Below are 20,467 nucleotides of genomic sequence, written 5' to 3' on the forward strand. Positions count from 1 at the left end.
ACCGAGTGGCAGAAAGAACCTTGCCCCACCCCAGGGCACCTCAGCAAGGCCACATGTTTGAATTATTCTAACACCGGGCACCCACTCTAGTTTCAGGTTTCCCATCTGTGTGTCCCCGAGGCTGGCCGAGGCAGAGCCAAGGAGCATTACTCTGGGGTGTACCCCTCCTGGGGCGGAGGGCCTGCCTCAGAGGGATGCCTCCCTTTCTTCCAGCAGGATCGCCCCGGTCCTTCCTCTGCTGCAGATGGGCTCTCCTGTGCGCATGGCTGCCCTTCCCTGCCTGAGTCTGATCCTGTTTCTCTGGAGCCAGGGGCCAGGGGTCCAGGGCCAAGAATTCCAATTTGGGCCCTGCCAAGTAGAAGGGGTAGTTCTTCAGGAGCTGTGGGAAGCCTTCCAGGCCATGAAGGACATTGTGGTGAGTGAAGCGCTGCTCTGAAGCCAGCCGTGGGGGTGATTCCTTTTGCAGCATGATCATAATTTCCCTATCTAGGAACTCAGTGAAATCAGATGTATCACGAGTCTACATTTCCTCTTGCCCTTGGGGAAACGGAGGCTCAGAAAGATGTGGCCAGTCTGTAGGAAAAGAAACACAGCCCACGAGGAAGAAAGAAGGGAGCCCGATTCATTTGAGCTTCATCTATGTCCCAGGGTCACATGAGACTCCACCAATGGGAAGTCATGGGAAATCCTTCGAGACCCACCAGAGTTTTCACCTACTGCTTTGCCAGCTCCTACTATCCTGTTCCCACCCGCTTAGGCCTTGAGTAAAGGTCAAAGAATGTTTAATGCTGAGCTGGGAAAGAATGGTTAATAGAGCTTGCGACATGTAGTACTTAAAGGACAAACCACATGCAAGGCAGAAAGAAGGAGTTGATGAGGCAGCTAGGGAAGAGGGGAGGGTGCTGCATTGGAGACAGGGCACCTATGTATGATCTTGACCTTGAAACCAAGCCGTACAGCAACCCCTACCTTCGCCCCCATCAGTTTCCTTATTTGCACAATGAGGAGGTGGGACACAGGAGCTCTAAAACTCCTTCCTCTCAAGCATTCTTTGGCTCAAGATTCAAGAACTGGGATGAGGGGTGGGCTGCAGGGGAAGCTCCAAGGGGCAACCCCCCACCCCGCCCCAGAATATGGGGGTAACATCCCATTCCTAGTGGATCTTAAACCACATGGGCTTATTTCTTCCTGCCTCAAGTGACCAAAGGGATCAAACAGGTCCCTCATCAAAGCTCTAAGAGCTCCTGGGATTCCATCTGCCCCTGGGGGCCAAGATTGGTGATTTTCTGGGCCTGGAACCTTGTACCCCTACCCCAGGGGCCAGCTCAGCATGGCCTTTCCTGGGTCCTCCCTCTGGCCTCTGAGATCTCACAGACTGGATAGGGGTTTGGGGAAACAGCGTGTATTTGCAAGGTTGGTTTCTATGCTGACCCCCAACCTGGAGACATCTGTTCTTTCTTTCCCCAAAGCAAGCTCAGGATAATATCACGAGCGTCCAGCTGCTGCGGAAGGAGGTTCTGCAGAATGTCTCGGTAATCAGATGCTGGGGAAGGATGGTGCCTCCTCTGGGTGGCTGGTCTTCTATGGGTGACGCTGAGGGGCTGTCTAGGGGAGGCTGACAGAGGACTTCACTTCTGCCCTGGGCTGAGCCTGCCCAGGGCAGGGCTTGGTAGTGAGCCAGAGTAGTAATATCTGGGGTTGTCATCTCAGTATCTGGGGCATGTGAACATGTGGCATGAGGAGAGGGGCGGGGATTGCGGCTTGTAAACCTCTGTCTCCATTTAGCCCGAGTTGCCGTCAGTCTAGATTTCTCTCGCTTTTGTCGGCCCAGTGAGCGTGTGCTTAGGCCACTTCCCTGCCCCTGCTTTTTTCTCACCTGTTACTCATCACCCATCCAGGCAGTGAGCAGAGACGACTGAGCCCTGATCCCTGAGAGAGGCTGAGCTTCCCTCTGTGGCACTTCAGAGGGCCAGTGTGCAATCCCTGTGCTCAGGGATACTTAGTTTTCTTTTCTCCTCCTTTCTTCTCCTTCCAAGCCTTTTCCCTGCCAACTCTCAACCAATCAAGATCTGGTGCTTTTCAAGGTCCATCACCGCCCAGAGCTATTAGAGAGGCCATGTGGTATAGAAGAAAGAATACTAACCAGATGGGAGAGTCAGGAGTCCTGGGGGCTAGGCTGTGTCTGCTACTGACCGGCCATGGGACCCTGGGTGAGTCCCCCCTTTCTGGGTCTGCGGTTCCTCCTGTCAAACAAAGGGGCCTGGAGGCTCCCTAAGATCTAACATTTATCAGCATCTCCTAGAGGATCGCTGCCTCTACTGTGCTTATCTTGCCTTGCATGGCACGTGAGTGGTTCATCCAGGGCTGGGGTGGGCAGAGGCCTTGGCTCCGCAGTGACCCCGCCCCTCCCCAGGAGGCTGAAAGCTGCTACCTCATCCATGCCCTGCTGGAGTTCTACTTGAACACTGTCTTCAAAAACTACCGCGATAAGGCAGTTGAATTCAGGATCCTGAAGTCATTCTCTACTCTGGCCAACAACTTTATTGTCATCGTGTCCAAACTGCAACCCAGTGTGAGTAGAACAAAGCTGGGACTGAGGCCCACAGGAAATGCTATGTTTTCAGAAGACTCGTCTTCCCTTATTTGGCCCTGGCTTTTATTCCACGACAAGGAGCTGCAGGTGTCATGGAAAAGAGCACAGGCTCTGGGCACCAGCAGTTCTGGGCTCAAATCAAGGCCTGCTTCTAACCAACTGGGTGTCCATTTGCAAGGCGGTCCACCTCTCTGAGCTTTGGTTTTCTTGTCTATAAAATGCTGATAATCACCCCTACGTGGCAAGACTACTGTGAGAATTAAAGGACACAGTCCCTGCTGCATGGTGGGAGTTCAGCATTGGCTACCTTGGGGACGCGGGATTTGGAGTTGTCCTCTTAGGCCTCGGGCACCCCTCTGGCGTCATTAGGAAGCAGTGGGAGGCAGCTCGCCCCTGCTCCTACCCGACACTTGGCGCACTTTTTTTCTGTTATCCAGCAGGAAAAAGAGATGTTTTCCATCAGTGAGAGTGCATGCAGGCGGTTTCTACTGTTCCAGCGAGCATTTAAACAGGTAATCAAAGCCAGGAACGGAGAGCTGCCCCGCTGGAAGTAGACTAGCCTGAAGTGTCACACGATTGTTCCTCAGGGACCGAGTGCAGAATCCAGGGCAGCTGACTCCACCTGGCTGGCCCCAAAGCCACCTGACTTAGCACAGCTGTTGCTGTGTCAGTTGCCATATCCTCTGCATAAATACCACAAATGGCAGCCTATTTTTCTGCCAGTTTTCAAGTTAAAGTGCTATTATATTTCCCTACAAGACGATTTCACTACCAAGGACATTCCCAAGTGAGAGTTTTATGGGTACTTGAGGTGGGCGATTGGAGTCAGAAGTGAGGGGGAAGGAAGGGAGAACCCCTGAGCACAACACACATTGCGTGTTTTCCATGATGTTCAAAGGGTCTAGTCTGTGAAAAAGAATTACGGGAATTATGTTGCCTTTTCCTAAATTAAGACAACAAAGAAAATCCGAATTTCATACCCAGCTCCCCCACAAGGCAAATACAATTTTGATCATTTTTTGAGGAACAGATACCCCAGTTTATAAATAAGTGGTGAAGAGCAATAATATACAAGGGAAAGGGGCCACCCGGGCCTCAGTTTCCTCATCTGCACAGTGGGCTCAGGGGATGGACAGAATCCACCCTGTGCTGGGATTCTGATTCTTAGTGTCAGGGACTCCAAATGCTTTTCCCTTACTCCTTATCTGTTGCCACTCACCAACCCATCTGTCCTCACCTCCGAAGCAGACAACACTCATAGACGGGGAATAACTGACGGGTAGGTGACTTTGTCAGAGGCCATCCCAAAGGGGACTCAGCTCATGATTTGGAGTCAGACCGGGTTCAGGTGTCGGAAGGAAACCTATTCTTGTGGCTAACATGACAGATCTTCAACTCTCCTTTCCCTTTAGTTGGACAGAGAAGCAGCTGTGACCAAAGCCTTTGGAGAAGTGGACATTCTCTTGACCTGGATGGAGAACTTCTACCAGGTCTGAAGGCCTAGGCCAGGACCTCGTTCTCTGTGTCATTTCAAACAAGCGTTCGTCTCCATGATGTTCTCTGGGTGCTTCACATCCTTGACCATGGGCCCCATCCTTGGCACAGGCTTATCCTCAAAGACTTCATTCTTTAAGGGATCCCAACCACAGTCGTGGAAGGTTCCCTCGGGTGCTGCGAATAACCTACAAAGCAGATTCCTATATTTATTACAACGCTATTTAATTCCTATCAGTGTTTTAACCGATGTCTTATTTATTTGTCAGAATGAAAGTTCTGTGAAGGCAGCAAGGACAGTGCCCCACGCTTCTCTCTAGTCCTCCACAATCTTTGCCACAACGTGGGGTAGAGGATGGGTGCTCAGTAAATGCTTAATTGGATTTTTTTTAACCTGTCTTTGAATTGTTGAGGAACAATGAGGGATGTTGGGATGTGAAGTTGAACTTTAGGGCATGGAAATCACATTGTCATGACACCTGCACGGGTCGTACGCAGAGCACTGGGATGAGGGGGAGGGCACTGGTTTGAAATATAAATGATAAAAGATATAATGCAGGGGGGTGCCCAGAACAAAGCAGACTCTCCCTAAACACTGCATTTCTTGCCCACACTCCCCACCTCACTCCCACCATCCCTGCCCCTTGCGTACTCTCTTTCTTATCCTACTTACTCGTCCCTTATCTGCCACTTGGGAGGGTGCCAGTGTCAAGCTGACCTCGTGGATGGTGTCATCATACCTGGATGACAGGTATGATGGTGGTGCGAATATAATTTAGGGTTAGGTTAGGGTTAGGGTTATGTGTTATCCCATCTGTGATGACATTCCCTGCTCATAAAAAGCAGGCACCTCGGGAACCTTTCCTTTCTATCACTGGACCAGTGCCCAGAGAAGCTGAGTTGTGTGTCTGGGAAAGGCCTTCTTCCTAAAAGCAAGACGGGACATTCTCTAGTCTCAAGCTTTGACTGAACTTTGTAGTTGAGTGCAATCCAAACATATAATGTCTGCCTAACTCTGCCCTTGTACAGAACACTCAAGAGGATGAATGTACGTAGGAGGTGGGATGTCTCTTCTTCCGTGACGTGAGTTCTCTTGCAGAACAACTGGCCTTCCAGGAATCCCATATCCTTGTTCTCCCCGACCTGGCTATAAGCCACCTGGACTGGCAAAGAGAGGAGGTGCATTTCTGAAAGCAGAGAGATGTAATGCCTTTGGATAGCTCAAATAGACCAAGGCTAAGATAAGTGCACACATTTCAGTGCATGGAAGAAGGATAAATAGATGACAAAAACTATTCTATTTCTGAAAGAGGGCGAATGCTGGAGTCAGGGTACTTAGGTGCATCAAGGGAGGAAGACTTAGAGTAAAGAGGGTATCCACATATATCACTAGCACTAACAAGCATGGTTCTGAAAATTTACAACCCTTCATCACATCAAAATAAATTGCCCTCATAGGACTCCAGACAAATAGAAGATCACTGGTAAATGCCGGCCCTAAGATCTGGGCAAAGAGGTTGTAAGGGGTGTTTCATAACAAGGTCCCTTCCTAGCTCAGGGCTGAAGCATGTCCTCACAAAGAAGTTCAGGCACCTTCTACTGGTGGGAAACCCAAGACCGAGAAGGGCTTTCAAAGCAACAGCTATGCCTAGGCTCCAGTCCAAGGCCATGTGGTCTAGATCCAGGGCAGCAAAGACCGTGTGATCAAAGACACTCTGCAAATCCCACAGCCTGTTGCATGGCTTGGAAAGGAAGCAAGTGGCATCAGAGCAAATGCTCTGCATTCCCGGAGCCCACCTGAAAACCACAGGGGGCTGCAAAAGGAAGAGCTGGGGGAGGGGAGACTGAGCACTGCTCAGGGCAAACAGACAGGGATGAGACTCAAGGTGGGACGTGGGAGTAATGAGGGTTCTGAAAACGGATGGAGCGGGTGTTGGAAACCAGCATAGAGACAAGACTCATTGGCACCAAGGTCTGGGCCCAGGGGGACAGCTGGAGAGCTGAGTCAGGCAGGGAATATTGACGTAGTCATCGGAATGCGTGTCCTCCATCTTGGCAGCAGGCTGGTGGTAGAAGCTCACATATTCACAGCTGATCTTCACAGATGGGGCATGGAGCCAGGGAGTTTCCGACACCTGGGAACAATCGGAGAAGCATCACTGGATCTGGGTAGGGTGATTGTAGCATCGACAGCAGGCAATGGGGTGGGGTGGGGGGGGAAGCATGCATGTGGTTGCTGTCTTCTAGAAGGCAAAACACAGAGGTGGTTGAGCTCCATCAGGTGGCTCAGCCCTGGGGATTTTCAGGGTGGCCTCTCAACCCCAAATAACTGGAAAACACTTAGATCTAATGTGACAGGAAATGCCTTAAACGGGGCTCAGACTAAAATCATGTGACTAAGCACAGGTCTGAAGGAGAACCAGCTGCTGGAGGAGTTTCCCCTCTGGCATTAGATGATGTGACTTGTGGAATAAATATGCATCTTCTCAGGGAGTTATCAGAAGTAGCATGAGTCATCCTCTGCACCTCCATAGGGCTTTTATTCCATGGAGAGCTTGTGACGTGACATGACAGTGCATTCCAGGAAGGAGCCGGCTGGTGAAGCAGAGGAAGGTGGCAGGCCATGTGGAACTCCGCTTCCCCAGAAAGAAAGTTCAGGACCATCTGCCTTCAGGATGGATCAGTTCTCGGAGGGCAGGGCTATGCCATGACTCTAACACGGCACAACTATTGTAACATCCACCCAGGAAGGCTGCAGTAGGGAAAGTCACACATTTTTGACACAAGCGCTGAGAACCAGAAGTTCAGCCCCCTGAACACAGTAGGCACTGAGTAGGTGCTCACTGAAAGGAGCTGTTACTTTTTGTACTTTACCAAGTACAAGGTGAGCAGCAGCTTGCTTCAAAAATATATCTCCCACTGCCTGTTACAGTTCATCATTTGAGATTTATTTGGCTTAAAAAATTTTAAAACGTCACTCCCTGTGAAGGCTTAAAATAGTCATTAATCATAGGCACCTTGTTGTCAACTTGCTCCATCAAGATTTTTATCCCTGATAGTGGGAATGTGAGTTTCAAGCAGGGAGGAAGGGTAAAATTTGAGCAAGGTACTGGGCCAGGTGAGGGCATGTGTGGTCACAGAGCAGTTCCAGAGAAAAGGGCTGAGGTAAGTGTAGAATAGATGGGCACCGCTGGACCTACCTAAGCTAATGTGAACCTTCTCCAGCAGGGCTGAGGGCAAGCTCAAGAAGCTGGGCATGATGGGGGCAGAGCTCTTGCTTGTTGCCAGGCATCACTCTCCCCCTTGTAGCAAGGCACGGTTACCGAGCCAGGGATACATTATTCAGCCTCCCTTGAAGGCAGGTGTGACCACGTGACTAAACTGTGCCCAGTGGGATGCAGGGAGAAGTGATGTGTGAAATTTCAGGGTCATGGTCTTAAAAAAGCGACTTTCTCTTTCTTCCTCCCATGCGCTGGGATGCAGACATAGTGCTGGTGATTGAGCATTGACCACGGAAGGATGGACGCGGCAAGACTCCAGGGGATGGTGCGGCAACAGGCAGAAGGCATTTGAGTCCCTGGATGACCCCATGGCTCAGGCCACCTCCTCCTGGCTACCTGCCTTTGCTTGAGAGGAAAATAGGCTTCCGTGTTGTGGGCCGTGGTTTAGGGTTTACTGCATTAGCTTAGCCTACCCCCTAATTAAATCAGGGACACTTGCCACACTTAGTTTTTACTGGTTCCTGAAGTAATAATGTTTCTGCTATGGTAGGCTGCTTTAGAGAATAAAATGGGAAATTTGGGAAAACAAACACGAATGAATAGTTTAAAGGTTTTTCACACATCTGCCAAATGGCCATCAATAGAAAGATGAGAAGAAAAAAAAAGAAAGATGAGTTCCCTATGTCCAAACCTAGATTTCAAGAGGAATCTTCTTCATCCAAAGTGTTGAATCTTATCTACGTCTCTAGGCCAGGCTTAACTGCCTTCAGTGATGGGTAAACAACCTCCTCTCATCTTCGAGGGCTTACTAGAAAGTACTTCCTCATACTAAGGTGAAACTGGGTAACTTCCACCCCCTTAAGATCTCCTAGAAATCGAATCTTTTCCACATGAAAGCCCTTCACGTATTTGTAGAGGTACCATCTATCATCCTCTACTAAGCTCCCATTTATCCCGTGAGAAATGCTTGGCTAAAAGCCGTGTAACTAAGTCTACCACAATTGTTGCGTAGTCGCCTACTGACACCATCAAAGGAGGAAACTGATACCAGTTCCCAGACTCAGGGCCCGGGGAGGCGCTGCGAAAGCCCCCGCCCTCCACCTAAGCCGAAGCTCCACCGACTGCGCTCGGGTCCAAGCCCAGGTCTGGGGCCGCCCATTAGGGCCGCAGCTGCCAATCAGGGGGCGGGGCGGAGCTTACCTGCGGCGGGGCTGGGGGCGCCAATGCTCCGGGGCATGGGAGAGGTGCCGCCCCTTCACCTAATAGGAACCGGGAGGGCCGACATGAGGGCGGGGCCGAGGATCCAATCCCACCCGCAGCTCTGCCGGAAACCCTGGGGAGGAGGAGCCGGCCGCGCTGCACGCGGCTGTTGTGAAGGCGGGTGTTTCTGGCTCAACCTCCGCACCGCGCAGTGTCTGGCTGCTCCAGCTCGCACGCCCGGCCCGTCCCGCTCTCCTCCAGCCCGCCTCCCTCTCCCCGCGACCTGTCCCGCTCTCCCCCACCTGCCCGCCTGCTCACCAGCAGCGTCCACCCCCCGAGGGCGCCGAGGGCAGGCGCTGTAGACGTTGTTTTGGGTGCGTGGCCGCTGCGACACGCGTGGCCGCTGCGACACGCGTGGCCGCTGTGACAGGGGCCGCTGTGAGGCCTCCAGGGCGCGCATCCTCACGGCCAGTCGGCGGACCCGTCTGGAGAGAGCTTCTCGGTAAAGCCACAGGGAAGGAGAGAGGAAGAGGGCGTCAGAGGCCCATGGGCACCCCCTCCCAGTCTTAGAAAACTAAAGGCTGTCTGTTTGCCTGGTGTTTGGCAATGTCTGACGTGTGGGTGCTTACTGAAGACCAAAGGGCCCAGGCCGCGCTCCTCCCCGCCCCCATTTCCAGACCATTGAGCCCCGTGCCATGTTCCCCACACCCCAGGCTGCTCATCTAAAGCTCCTGAGTGTCCCCGGGAGGTCAGAGGGATCTGAATGCGCTGGGATTTGGGGAAGCTCGGCTCTCCGAAACTTAGCCTGGCGCCCTCACCTTTCCTCCTTTGAATGACCCTCTTCGCCACCAGCCCCAGAAGTGCCAGCAGGATGAGACCCAGGATGGTGGGGGTCAGGATGTAGAAGCCTTGGTCTTCCATCCCAGACACGGGGCCTGGGCCCTGGTTGAGTGAACTGAGGAGGGAAGGAGGGGGAGAGAGAAGGGAGAGGTCAGGAAGGGAGGGGGTTAAGGCAGCACGCAAGTGGCCAACTTTTTTGGAGGTAGCTCACAAGTTTTTCCCTTTGTTAACAGAATTCTCACCCTGGACGGTGCAGGCCTCTTACCTCTGCCTGTGAAGCCTGGTTTGGTGGCTGTAGCTGGCCGTCTGGAGCCTGAGCAGTTCCCCCTGTGCTGCGGTTTTTGAGGCTGTGGCAGATGGCAGGAGGGTGGTGGGCTGGGCAGTTGCTACTGAAGATGCCCTGTAAACTCGAGGGCGGTGGGTGATTGAGGTGGTGGGGGAGGCATGGTGTGCTGGAGGGGCCTCGGTCCTTTGAGCTGGTGTGGTTACTACAGAAGACAGCAGGAAGAAACTCTAGTCTCCAGCAGCCTTGGGCCAACCATTTCTTTCCAGAACACATGCTTCCCTTTTACCTAGACTACCTTTGTTCTCACAGTCCTTGTCACCTGAAATGCCTCCTGAGCATGCCATCTGCATCTAGTACGTTCTGTCTATATTTGCTTCAAACTCCATTTCCTACAGAAAGTCTTCTGTGACTTCCCAGGCAGAAGAGCTTGCGCTCCTCTAAGCATGGACAAAACCTTGTTTGTAGTTCAATTCCCACTCTGCCTTGTGTTGTATCTATGTGCTTGTCTATTCTCCCCCATCCCACACCTGTCAGTCACAACCTTGAGTATACAGTGAGCTCAGTTACACGATCCCTCTCTCAATGGCCAGCGGTCTTTTAGTGTAACAATATTCAGTTAATGTATCTACCTCACAGGGCAGATGTGAGGATGTGATGTAACTATTGCATGTCAAAATGCATTTAAGACAGGAAAATGGTATAGAAATGTAAAAGTATCATTAGTATAATCGTGATTGATCTTGTTATTGTAAAATAGAGCTGTTAAATCAGTATGCCAGCAAATGGTAGACAGCCCTATGGGGAGCAGGAAGCAGGAGGACCTCTGGCTGGGAAACGTCTGCCCAGTCTTGGTTTCCCGCAGTCATTCATAAAAGAGCTAGATTTTGTGAATGGAGCACAAACTTCATTACATGTGGTGCCACCTGGTGGTGATGGGTCATTTCTGCAACTAGTGCCAAGTGTACGTGCTGAAGGATGGGCTTGAAAGACTTGGAATGCAGATCTCAGGGAGGTAACCCCCCTCCTAAGGCAGGGAAATACACATCTGAGACGCAGCTCTGCTCTGCCAACCATCCTACGAGCTGAACATATACCCCCTCCTCCATTTTCACAATGCCATAGAATCTCCCCCACCTCCCCTACCCTACCTTTGGGGAACTGACCTTTGGATATGAATTCCAAAGAACTGGCATGTTCAGGCATCTGGAACCAAAGAGGCATACGCATTTGGAGAAATCTGTTAAACCATGCTGGAGGCTCAGGCATTGGCTCTTCTTCCCAGAAAGGCCCGTAATCTACCGGAGGCAAGAGGAGTCCATTGGTGGTCTCTAGGACGAGACTGAGGCCTGGGGAAGGGACTGCTGCTATGAGCTGAGGCTGACTCAGCTAGGGCAGATGGCAGTGAGGGGATGAGGGCAGGGAGAAGAAAAATAACCAGGCTGGGGGCTTCCCTGACAGAAATCCTCTTTCACCCTAACCCCGTCGGCATTCCCTGCAAAACCATCGGAGACCATTGGGAATCTAGGTTGTTGAATTAGTGCTGTGTATGTCTGAGGAAGTCAGTGGAGAAAAGAAAAAAGGAAGGATTCGGGAGAAATAAAGAAAGGATCAGATCATAAAGTAACAAATTTGGCCATCAACTGTGAAAAATGATTGTCTTTCCTTTATATTTATCCCTGATATCTCTCATGGGACAATTATGGTAATAATTATGTCCTTTTGCTTCCAATTTCCTTCAGTCTCAGAGCCCCTCCTCAATCTCACCCCACACTCGCCTCGTGCCCTGGGTAGGATGAGTAAAATACCACACAAGGAGAGCACCTATCCTGTCCCTTTCATACAGTTTGGATAGAAAATCTGGTGGACCGTGAAGTTCATTGACTCTATGAGGTTTCGACTCTACAGATCCCAATTCCTACTGGACTTGCTAATATGGGAATAGTGTAAGAGTGTGGGGACGGCTGCAGTCCCATTGTTGTCCCAGGCTTCCTGAGTGGAAACGTTTTCTGGGTGGCCAGAGCCTCCATCGTGTGGGGCACCTACCACTGTGAACAGACAGGGTGACCTGCTGGGTCTTGCCCCGGTCTGTGTCCATGCCTGCCCCACAGGCATAGACCCCGCTGTCACTCTCGACCAGCTCTGTCATCTCCACCAGGAACAGATTCCTGTCTGGACACAGCTCCAGTGTGACTCGATTCTTGAATTCCTTCTTGACGAAGTTCCTGTTGGACACCACGGTGGCGCATCCTCCAGACTCAACAATTGTCCGGCACAGATATATCCTCACATGCATTTCAGGAAGCGGGCACTCGATGACAACGGATCCTCCCAGCATTCCCTCCACCTTTACTTCTGGAACGACCCTCAGGGCTCCAGCTACTGCAGGGAGAGGGAGTTAATGTAGAGGAAGCCCCATCCCCAACTCCAGCCCTGTTTCCAACCCAGGCCCCAGCCCAGCCTCACACTCATCCCTACTTCCAACTCCATCCCCATTAGCAGCCCAAGCCTCAGCCAGCCCTGAGCCTCAGCCCTCTCATGATCTCTAGCCCTGGCTGCATCCTCAGCCTCTTCCCATCCCCAACCCTATTTATATTCTTGGTCCAGCTCTATGTCCATCCCTAGCCCTATGCCCAAGGCTGAGTCTCTCCCCAGCCCAAGCCTTAATGTAATCCTCAGCCTTGTTACCAAACCTGAACCCATATGGACCGAGACATCAAACCCCTGAAAATACAGTCAAAGCCACTACCCCACTCCAGGGGGAGAGAATGTGCCACAGTGATCCCCCCAACCAGCCCATGATCCCTGAGTGACTTCAGGGTGGTGTCGGGAGGCATGGTACAATTTGCTCCAACAGGTTTTCTGTCTAGTTTTGTTTTGCTCAGATCCATCCAACTAACCAAAACAACCATTCACCTCCAGTTTTTTTATTCGATCATTCAACAAGTATCAGTTGAATGCCTTTCATGTGATAAGGTGCCTGGCATCCCTCCCTCACAGAACAAATCATTTATTGAATGATACAAATGGACGGCCACTGTGTGACAACAGAGTATAGTAAATCCCACGGCGTAGATACACAGAGCCCCTTGGAAGCAGCAAGCAGGGGTGCCTGATCCAGTCTGCTGCAGAGGATGATATAATTTGAGGCAGTCTTTCTGGAAGATGTGATGTGTAAGTTGTGACCTGAAGGACTGGGTGTGGACGGCAACTCAGAGAATGATGGTGTTGTCTTCACTGAGGAAGGGAACACAGAAGGAAACAAGGGTATATTTGAGTGTGTGTGCACATTGTATGTGCATTGGGGGTGGTGTGGAGCAGGGTGGAATAAAAGGTGTGGTTTCTGAGTCCCTGACATCAAAAAGCTTATGCTTTGGCTGAGAGAAGGCAGGTCTAAGCTGGAGAAGAAAGTAAGTCCAAGTATGATTAATTGTCAGCTAAGTGGGTCCCAATAAGTGTCTGTATATTTCTGGGAAGACAATTCAGAGGATGAAATGTGTGTGGGGGGAGGGGGCTGTGGACTAGGGTGGAGGAGAGACCCTTCTAGACAGTGAGAACCACCCCCAAAAAGGCTGGGACAGGAGAGAGAACATGACACGTTCATGAGGCGGGGAGGGATGTTCACAAACTTCCTGAAATTCATCCATAGAGCAAACATTAAGAATAGCTCTAGGACTTCCCTGGTGGTACAGTGGTTAAGAATCCACCTGCCAATGCAGGGGACACTGGTTCGAGCCCTGATCAGGGAGGACCCCACATGCTGCAAGCAACAAAGCCCGTATGCCACAACTACTGAGACTGTGTGCCACAACTACTGAAGCCCATGCACCTAGAATGCATGCTCCGCAACAAGAGAAGCCACCACAGTGAGAAGCCCGTGCACTGCAACAAAGAGTAACTCCCAACTCACCGCAACTAGAGAAAGCCCACGCACAGCAACGAAGACCCAATGCAGCCAAAAGTAAATTAAAAAAAAAAAAAGATTCTCTCTTAAAAAAAAAAAAAGAATAGCTCCAAGGAGTCAAGGAAAGAAGTGGGGCTGGAGCCTCCTAGATGAGCAGAGAGAGTCGAGGAGGGTGTTCTGGGGAGAGGGAAGAACATGGACAACAGAAACAACCATGGGAACATGAGATGGGGGTAGAGGAGGCTAGAGAGGGGCCAGCTGGGGACATTTACAGGAGTATGTTAAGATCTGAAAGTGTAGCTGGTAAGTGTGGTGGGGAGAAGAGGGGCCCACCAGACACGTATGATCTGACATGGAAACCCTTCATGAATAACCCACCACTGCTTTAAATCCCCTGGAAACAGACGTGTGAGGTAGCCCTGTGACTGGAACGTGCCAGTGGAAGGGTGACCCATCAAAGGACAAACACCCAACCAAGGGGATAGGTGAATCCCCTGTATGTCCAGAAGGACCATACCTGTGTGTAAAGCCCAGCACCTGAGAATGAGCATGCAAACATTTTTGGACCAACCCAGCCAGAAAAGGGCATGCCTGCTGCTTTCTCAAGGGTGAGATGCTGTAAAATGGGCAGGCGCAAGACAGAGCAGAGAGGGGTCATCACCTGTGCAGATGCCTCCAGTGGCCTCTCTCTGCTCAGCGATGAGCTGCTGGTAACCCCCTGGCTTGCCCAGGTCCTCTGTTATGGACTGTATGTTTGTATCTCCCCAAAATTCATGTGTTGAAACTCCAACCCCCAAAGTGATGGTATTACGAGGTGGGGCCTTTGGAAGGTAAGTAGGGTCAGATGAGGTCATGAGGATGCAGCCCTCATAATGGGATTAGTGTCCTTGTTCTCTCCATGTGCACAAGAAGAGACCATGTGAGCACACAGGGAGATGGCTGCAAACCAGGAAGAGGGCCCTCACAGAGAATCATGTCTGCCAGCACCTTGATCTAGGACTTCTAGTTTCCTGAACTGTGAGAAATAAATGTCTGTTATTTAAGCTACGCAGTCTATGGTATTTTGTTACAGCAGCTGGAGCTGACTAAGACATCCTTATCGTGCAGACTTTGGATGGATGAAGCACAAGGAAAGCTGCTGGGTACACTGAACTCTGGTCCCAAGGAAGCACTAATGGGTGAGATGAAAATGACCAGATCCCGTTCTCCTTGGAGTTCATAGTAGCTTCTAACCAAAAGCAGATTTCCCAAGTAGAAAAAAAGATAGATATAACCTCCAGGTTTAGAACTTAGGCACAGTGTGCATAAGACTCCTTTGGGGGAACTTGCTAGGATACAGATAACCTGGTCCTGCCCTTAAGCAATGTGATTATATCTGCTTAGGATGGGGCCTGTGGATCTGCATTCTTAGATAAGCATCCCAGGTGCCCTTGAATTTTTGCAATTCTGGACCCCTTAACTACATTTCCAAATGATTCAGGGGAAAAAAGAAAGGGGTGGGAGAAGGTATCTAAAGGAACCAAGCTGTTTAATATTGACATTTTAGAGAGGCTGCTAACTAAGTGTCATTAATCTTTAAGTTGGTGATTTGATTTTCAGTGGTGATGGTAGGGGAAAGGGATATATGTAGCTTAAAAAGTCACTCTCAACATATAGTTGGATATAAATATCCAATTTGGAACATGGAAAAACTCTTTTTTTCATAATGCAAAATAAGGTAAAGGCCCCCAAGGCCTTGGCTGGTGGCAGTGCTCTGGGAACAGACTTTGGATTCCGTGTAGCAGTGATTTTCTAGGTGGGGAAATCGATGAGGACCCTATCAACTCAAGACACAGCAGAATCTCTGGAAGAAGGGAGCTGACCTGAGAGTTTTATGTTTATCCAATGGAGCGTGGATTTTTTTAAAAGGATGGGAAGCATCCTATGCTCCTTCCCACTTCCGCCCACACTAACCTGTGTGTGTCTGGGGCAGCTGTCTGCCCTCGGCCCTGTCGCTGTGGATGGAGTGTCCCCCTCCTCTCAAAAGCCAGTCCTTTCACCTTTATCCTGAATCCATGCCATCACCTTCTTTAGAGCATGTCTTCTGCAATCACCCCCTTTCTCTGTCTGTCTCACTGGTTCTTCTCCTCCAGCATTGCATGGCTTACACACACGCCCTGATATGGCCCATACTGGAAAAACCCTTGGTCGACTTCTCCCCTCCCCTTCAGCTGTCACCCCTCTTCTGTTCACTTTCTCAAAATCACTGAATCCACTCCTCCATCTCCCGATTCCTCTTCCACCTATATCTGTCAGAATTATGGCTCCAGTATTCCACTGAAACTGCTCCGGTCAAGGTCACCAAAACTTTCCTTGTTGCCATGTTGGATGGTCACTTCTTTATCCTTTTTTTTCTTGCTCTCCTGGCAGCATTTGGTGGAATTGGGCCTTCCTGCCTTGAAATGCTTTCCTCTCCTGGCTTCCCCGACATTACACTCTCAATGACTGTTCCTTTGCAATCTCCTGACTTATCTCTCCTTATCTGTTCACTTTAGTTCTCCTCCTCCTTCCTTCCTTCCTTCCCCTTCTCTATCAGCCTTGGGCCTGACGTTGGGCCTGTTCTCTTCTCTGTCCTCCTTGCTTCCCCCCACACTAGCTCATTTACTTCCATGGCTTTTAATACCAGCTCTATATAGATCTCACCATAATATGGATCTCCAGTCTTGTCTTTACCTCTGGGCTCCAGACTTGCCTTTTTGACACCTGCTCTTGCACTTCACTCAAACATATAAGATATTTTCCAGACTTAAATGGCAAGAACAAACAAACAAAACCCTCTTGATTTTTCTTCCAAAGGCTGTTCCGTCACAAGCTGTTCCCATCTCCAAAAATAGCACCAACATCTGTCCAAGTGCTGAAGCCCCAGAGTCATCCCCATATTAAAGAATCAAGAATAAATTTTAGGTATGCGTATGTGTACTGGGCCACAGCATCAAGTGTATGTATTATTATGGGTCAAGGTAAAAAAAGTTTGAAAGTGTATACCCTATGCTACTGCCTTGCTTTATTACGGAACTCCACTTAGGGCCCCAGGCGATGTGGCCTATAGTCTGTGCCTCATGCACTGGGCTCTGGGACCAGGACCACCCCCACATTTGCGGGACCTGGGGCAGGAATACAAATAAGACCCAAATATCATACGTCTAAATATTTTAAAGTTAATTATCAGGCTAAAAAACTGTTGAGTAAATTATCCCCCTATCTTGACAAACTTACACACTCCTTGGATGTCCACTCTAATACATGGCTGTGCAGGGAAAAATGGCTCCAAGTTTCCTGCCTCTATCTTCTGGCCTCTCTCCTTTCTGTTCTCATCCCTGACTCCTGCCCACTCCACAATGGTCCTGGTATATACATGGGGGATGACCCAGCTTGCGTGTACAAGCTCCATCCATCTCCTTCCCAAACAGCCACCTGTAGCCACCCTTTTATAGGCCAAGGGGTCACCCTAGGACAGAAGACCCAGGATAGAATCTCACACAGTCATTGAAGGTGGTTCCAGAGACATTTGGACAGGGAATTTGAGGTCTAGAAGAGGGAGTGTGGGTGTGGGCTTGGAGTAGGCACATCCTTTGGGGCCTTGAACGCCTCACCCTGTGGAGATGGGCACAAGTGGAGAAGGACCAGGCCCAGAGCAAGGACACCTCTGGCTAGAAGGGTCGTATTGCTCAGGACAGACTGCAGGGGTACAATTTAAGTACCCTTCACTCCTAGACATTTTCCACGTCCACCCAATCCCTCTTCCCTCTCAGGTCTAAGTTTAGTTAACCATCCACTGTGATCACCTATGTCCTACCACCTCTCACAGAGTCTGTTTCATTAAAACTTCATTCCCTTGGGTTTTTAGGGATTTCCAATATTTGATTCAAAGATTTGACTTTCTTCCGAACTCCAGTCATTACAAAGAAAGCAAGTATGAATAAAAAACAACTTTGACCCCCAAGAAGCTTACCATTGAATCAATAAAATAAAGTGGACACACCCTGAGCTACAATACAAGGTAGAACGGGGTCAGCTATTGGGGTTCAGAAGAGGGGCCTGTGGAACATGTACGAGAAAGTGGAGGTTGAGATGGGATTTGAAGGACCCACCCATAAAGTGGAGGTTGAGATGGGATTTGAAGGACCCATAAATGGAGAAAGTGGAGGTTGAGATGGGATTTGAAGGACCCATAAATGGTGGAGGTGAGTGGAAGGCTATTCCCGGCAGCAGGAACGGCATGAGCAAGGGCATGGTGGCAGGAAAGTCTAGCACATGTTCAAAGAAGCGTCCCATTGGCTGGAGGTTAGGAAAGTACAGGGGAGTATGATAAGCTCAGAGTATAAAAAGGGAGGCCAAGGGCTTCCCTGGTGGCGCAGTGGTTGAGAGTCCGCCTGCCGATGCAGGGGACACGGGTTCGTGCCCCGGTGCGGGAGGGTCCTACATGCCGCGGAGCGGCTGGGCCCGTGAGCCATGGCTGCTGAGCCTGCGCGTCTGGAGCCTGTGCTCCGCAACGGGAGAGACCACAGCAGTGAGAGGCCCACATACCACAAAAAAAAAAAAAAAAAAAAAAAGAGAGAGGCCAAGAGAGGAGTTTGTATTTAAGGAGTTCGATTCAGTAGGCAGTGGGAGCCATGGAAGGTTGTTGGAAAGGATGATCCTATGATCACAGTCAAGATGAAGGAAGGTTGATCTGGAGCTACAGGCTGATCAGGTTGGAGGAAGTGGGAGAGATAGTTAAGAGGTGATCCTGTGGTCTTCCTTTCCTTTCCCTCTGTTATGTCTCTACTAGGGGCTGCCATGGCTTCTCATCCTTGTAAATGTGAATCTAGAAACTACGTGAATTGGCCATTGATTAGGTCAAAGTCTGGTCGCGGATAAATAGGAAGAGGTGGTAAAAAGCTATTTTGGCATTTTACAGCTGATATCAGGGATAGTTAAGACAGAGAGAGGAGCTGATTTGGGTGGTGACCAGTGAGGAATTTGAGGTTAGGTGTTAGGCCTGCTGCATTTCTGATCTTGATGGGATATGGAAGTGGGAGTGCCCAGCAGACAGCTGTAAATTGAGATATGGAGCTCAGGAAATGGATTAGGGCTACCAAATGGGTTAGGGAGATTTCATTTACATTGGAACTTTGAAAATTCAGGTGTTAAAGAGATCCAAAGAAAGAGAATGTAGAAGTAAGAAGAAAGAACTTAGGAGGTACTTGCTTTGAGATTCCATATTAACAGGCCGATATGTCTGGAGAGGTGGCATCTTCAGCCCTTACAAGTCAACTCCTGAGCGAGCAGGAGGTGTGTCTGGAGTTGAGGGAGGCGCACTAACTGGGAGTGGGGAGGGCCTCCATCCATGTCCTGCCCTAGGTACCGATTTACAACTAAATCCATCCAGAAACTTCAGAGCTGGAGATGCACAGCAACTCCCCTACCTGTGGCCAATTAAGCCCTCATACAACGTCCAGTGTGTTTCCCCACAACACTTACCTGGCAGGAAGTAAAGTGACCAAAGCCAGAGGTCCATGGCTCCTTCCAGACCAAGGTCCCATCCAAGAGCCCCTGGAGAGGGGGACAGAGACCCACTGCTCACCCAGGAGCCCTTCACTGTTTGATGCTTGAAAGAGATTTCTGGTGCCCACAAGGAGTATGGCTTGAAAATGAGGAAATGACAACCTATTTTATTTGCTTACTAGTTTTAGATGAAAAAGAATACACCAGCAAACCAAAGAGGAAGTCAGGAACTGAGAAAACATGTTGTGTTCAGTGAGAATGGGTCACCAGGGTTCAAAGTGCCTCGAGGCAGCTTCTGAAGACTATTAGAAACTACCAGTTCTGCTATTTCTCTGCCTTGGGGGGTCCTCCCATGCTTTAAGTGTGCCACAGTCATTCCCCTTATGCCTGTCTTCAGGATAAAAGAGCCTCCTTACCAATTTTCTGCATCTGAGGACAGCTGTATGGACAGAAGCTTGGGCTTGAAGTCAGAAGGTGCTGGTTGTAGCCCTCGAACTCATTTGACACATGCTTTGGGAGACCTACTATGTGGAAATACCAGCTGTGGATTTTGAGCAATTCACTACCTTTCTCTGAGCCTGCATTTCTCTATCTAGGAAATGAAGGTGGGACTAGATGATCACTGGCCTTCTCTCCCACAGAACATCATTCCTGGGGTCTTAACTGCAGCTCATCCCCCCTCAGATCAGCCACCCCTCATCCTCCCCGACTCTTTCCCTAAGGTGCTGCCCTCTCACGGCGGCCCAGGCACGGTCCAGTGACCACAAGGGCAATGCCCGGAAAGGGTGTGACAGGTCACACGGCAACTCTGCCTAGAGTCACAGCAGCCTGGCAGAGCTACCCTTCAGGACCCCGACGGTCGAGGGTGAGGGCCAGTGGCCGGGACACCGAGAGTCATCATGGAACGAGCTTTGGGCTCCAGTCAGAACCCTGGATTCTCTTGCTGGCTTGGCACTTTCTAGCGTGGGCCTCAGTTCTCCCACGGATAAAATGGGATGGTGCCTGCCCTGCCTTCCTCCCACAGTGTGCCTGAGGCCCCGCAGAAGCCATGGTCATGCAGGTGTCTCTAGAGCCCCTCATGCGGAGGCATGGAAGATGCTACTGAGCGGAGGATTCAGCATTCATCCCTGGATGATCCATCCCTGTCCACAGGTTGGTTCCCAGGGCCCCCACCTCCAGGCGCTGCAGCCTCCTGTGCCCACAGGGGACTCTGGTTGTCCCCATACCTTTCCAGGAGGCCCCACCTGCCCCCACAACACAGGTCTGTCACACGCTCTCCGAAACACAGAAGACAACATCCGCAGTGGAAGTGGGGCGTGAGGCTCGGAGCAGGTGCAGAGGAAGTGTGGGTGGCGGGGCGCTGGGTCCCCACCAGCCCAGAGCAGCTGCAGCTGTGATTTCTTCCC

At 50.5% G+C, this 20,467-nt stretch overlaps 2 protein-coding genes across 3 annotated transcripts; one reads left to right on the plus strand and one right to left on the minus strand.

Moving 5' to 3' along the window:
• Window positions 1-244: 244 nt before the first annotated feature.
• Window positions 245-4,089, plus strand: IL24 (interleukin 24; the record flags this gene model as incomplete). Its single annotated transcript, XM_082858273.1, has 5 exons — window positions 245-415; window positions 1,470-1,532; window positions 2,414-2,572; window positions 3,031-3,105; window positions 4,006-4,089. 5 exons carry the CDS (start codon window positions 245-247, stop codon window positions 4,087-4,089), a joined length of 552 nt encoding a protein of 183 aa, XP_082714399.1.
• A 1,956-nt stretch (window positions 4,090-6,045) lies between these two features.
• Window positions 6,046-19,074, minus strand: FCMR (Fc mu receptor; the record flags this gene model as incomplete). Of its 2 annotated transcripts, XM_082834182.1 has the most annotated exons (8): window positions 6,046-6,222; window positions 8,509-8,567; window positions 8,827-9,003; window positions 9,327-9,463; window positions 9,614-9,836; window positions 10,798-10,929; window positions 11,678-12,013; window positions 19,038-19,074. In XM_082834182.1, the coding sequence occupies 8 exons, from the start codon at window positions 19,072-19,074 to the stop codon at window positions 6,046-6,048; spliced, it is 1,278 nt and encodes a 425-aa protein (XP_082690308.1). The 2 variants fall into 2 exon arrangements, with proteins under 2 accessions (XP_082690308.1, XP_082690309.1); XM_082834183.1 differs by lacking the exons at window positions 9,327-9,463; window positions 9,614-9,836; window positions 10,798-10,929 and having other exon boundaries at window positions 8,827-9,006; window positions 11,681-12,013.
• Window positions 19,075-20,467: the final 1,393 nt, after the last annotated feature.

Source organism: Leucopleurus acutus (assembly GCF_964270905.1).
Source record: "Leucopleurus acutus genome assembly, chromosome: 2".
In the NCBI taxonomy this organism is placed as follows: Eukaryota; Metazoa; Chordata; class Mammalia; order Artiodactyla; family Delphinidae; genus Leucopleurus; species Leucopleurus acutus.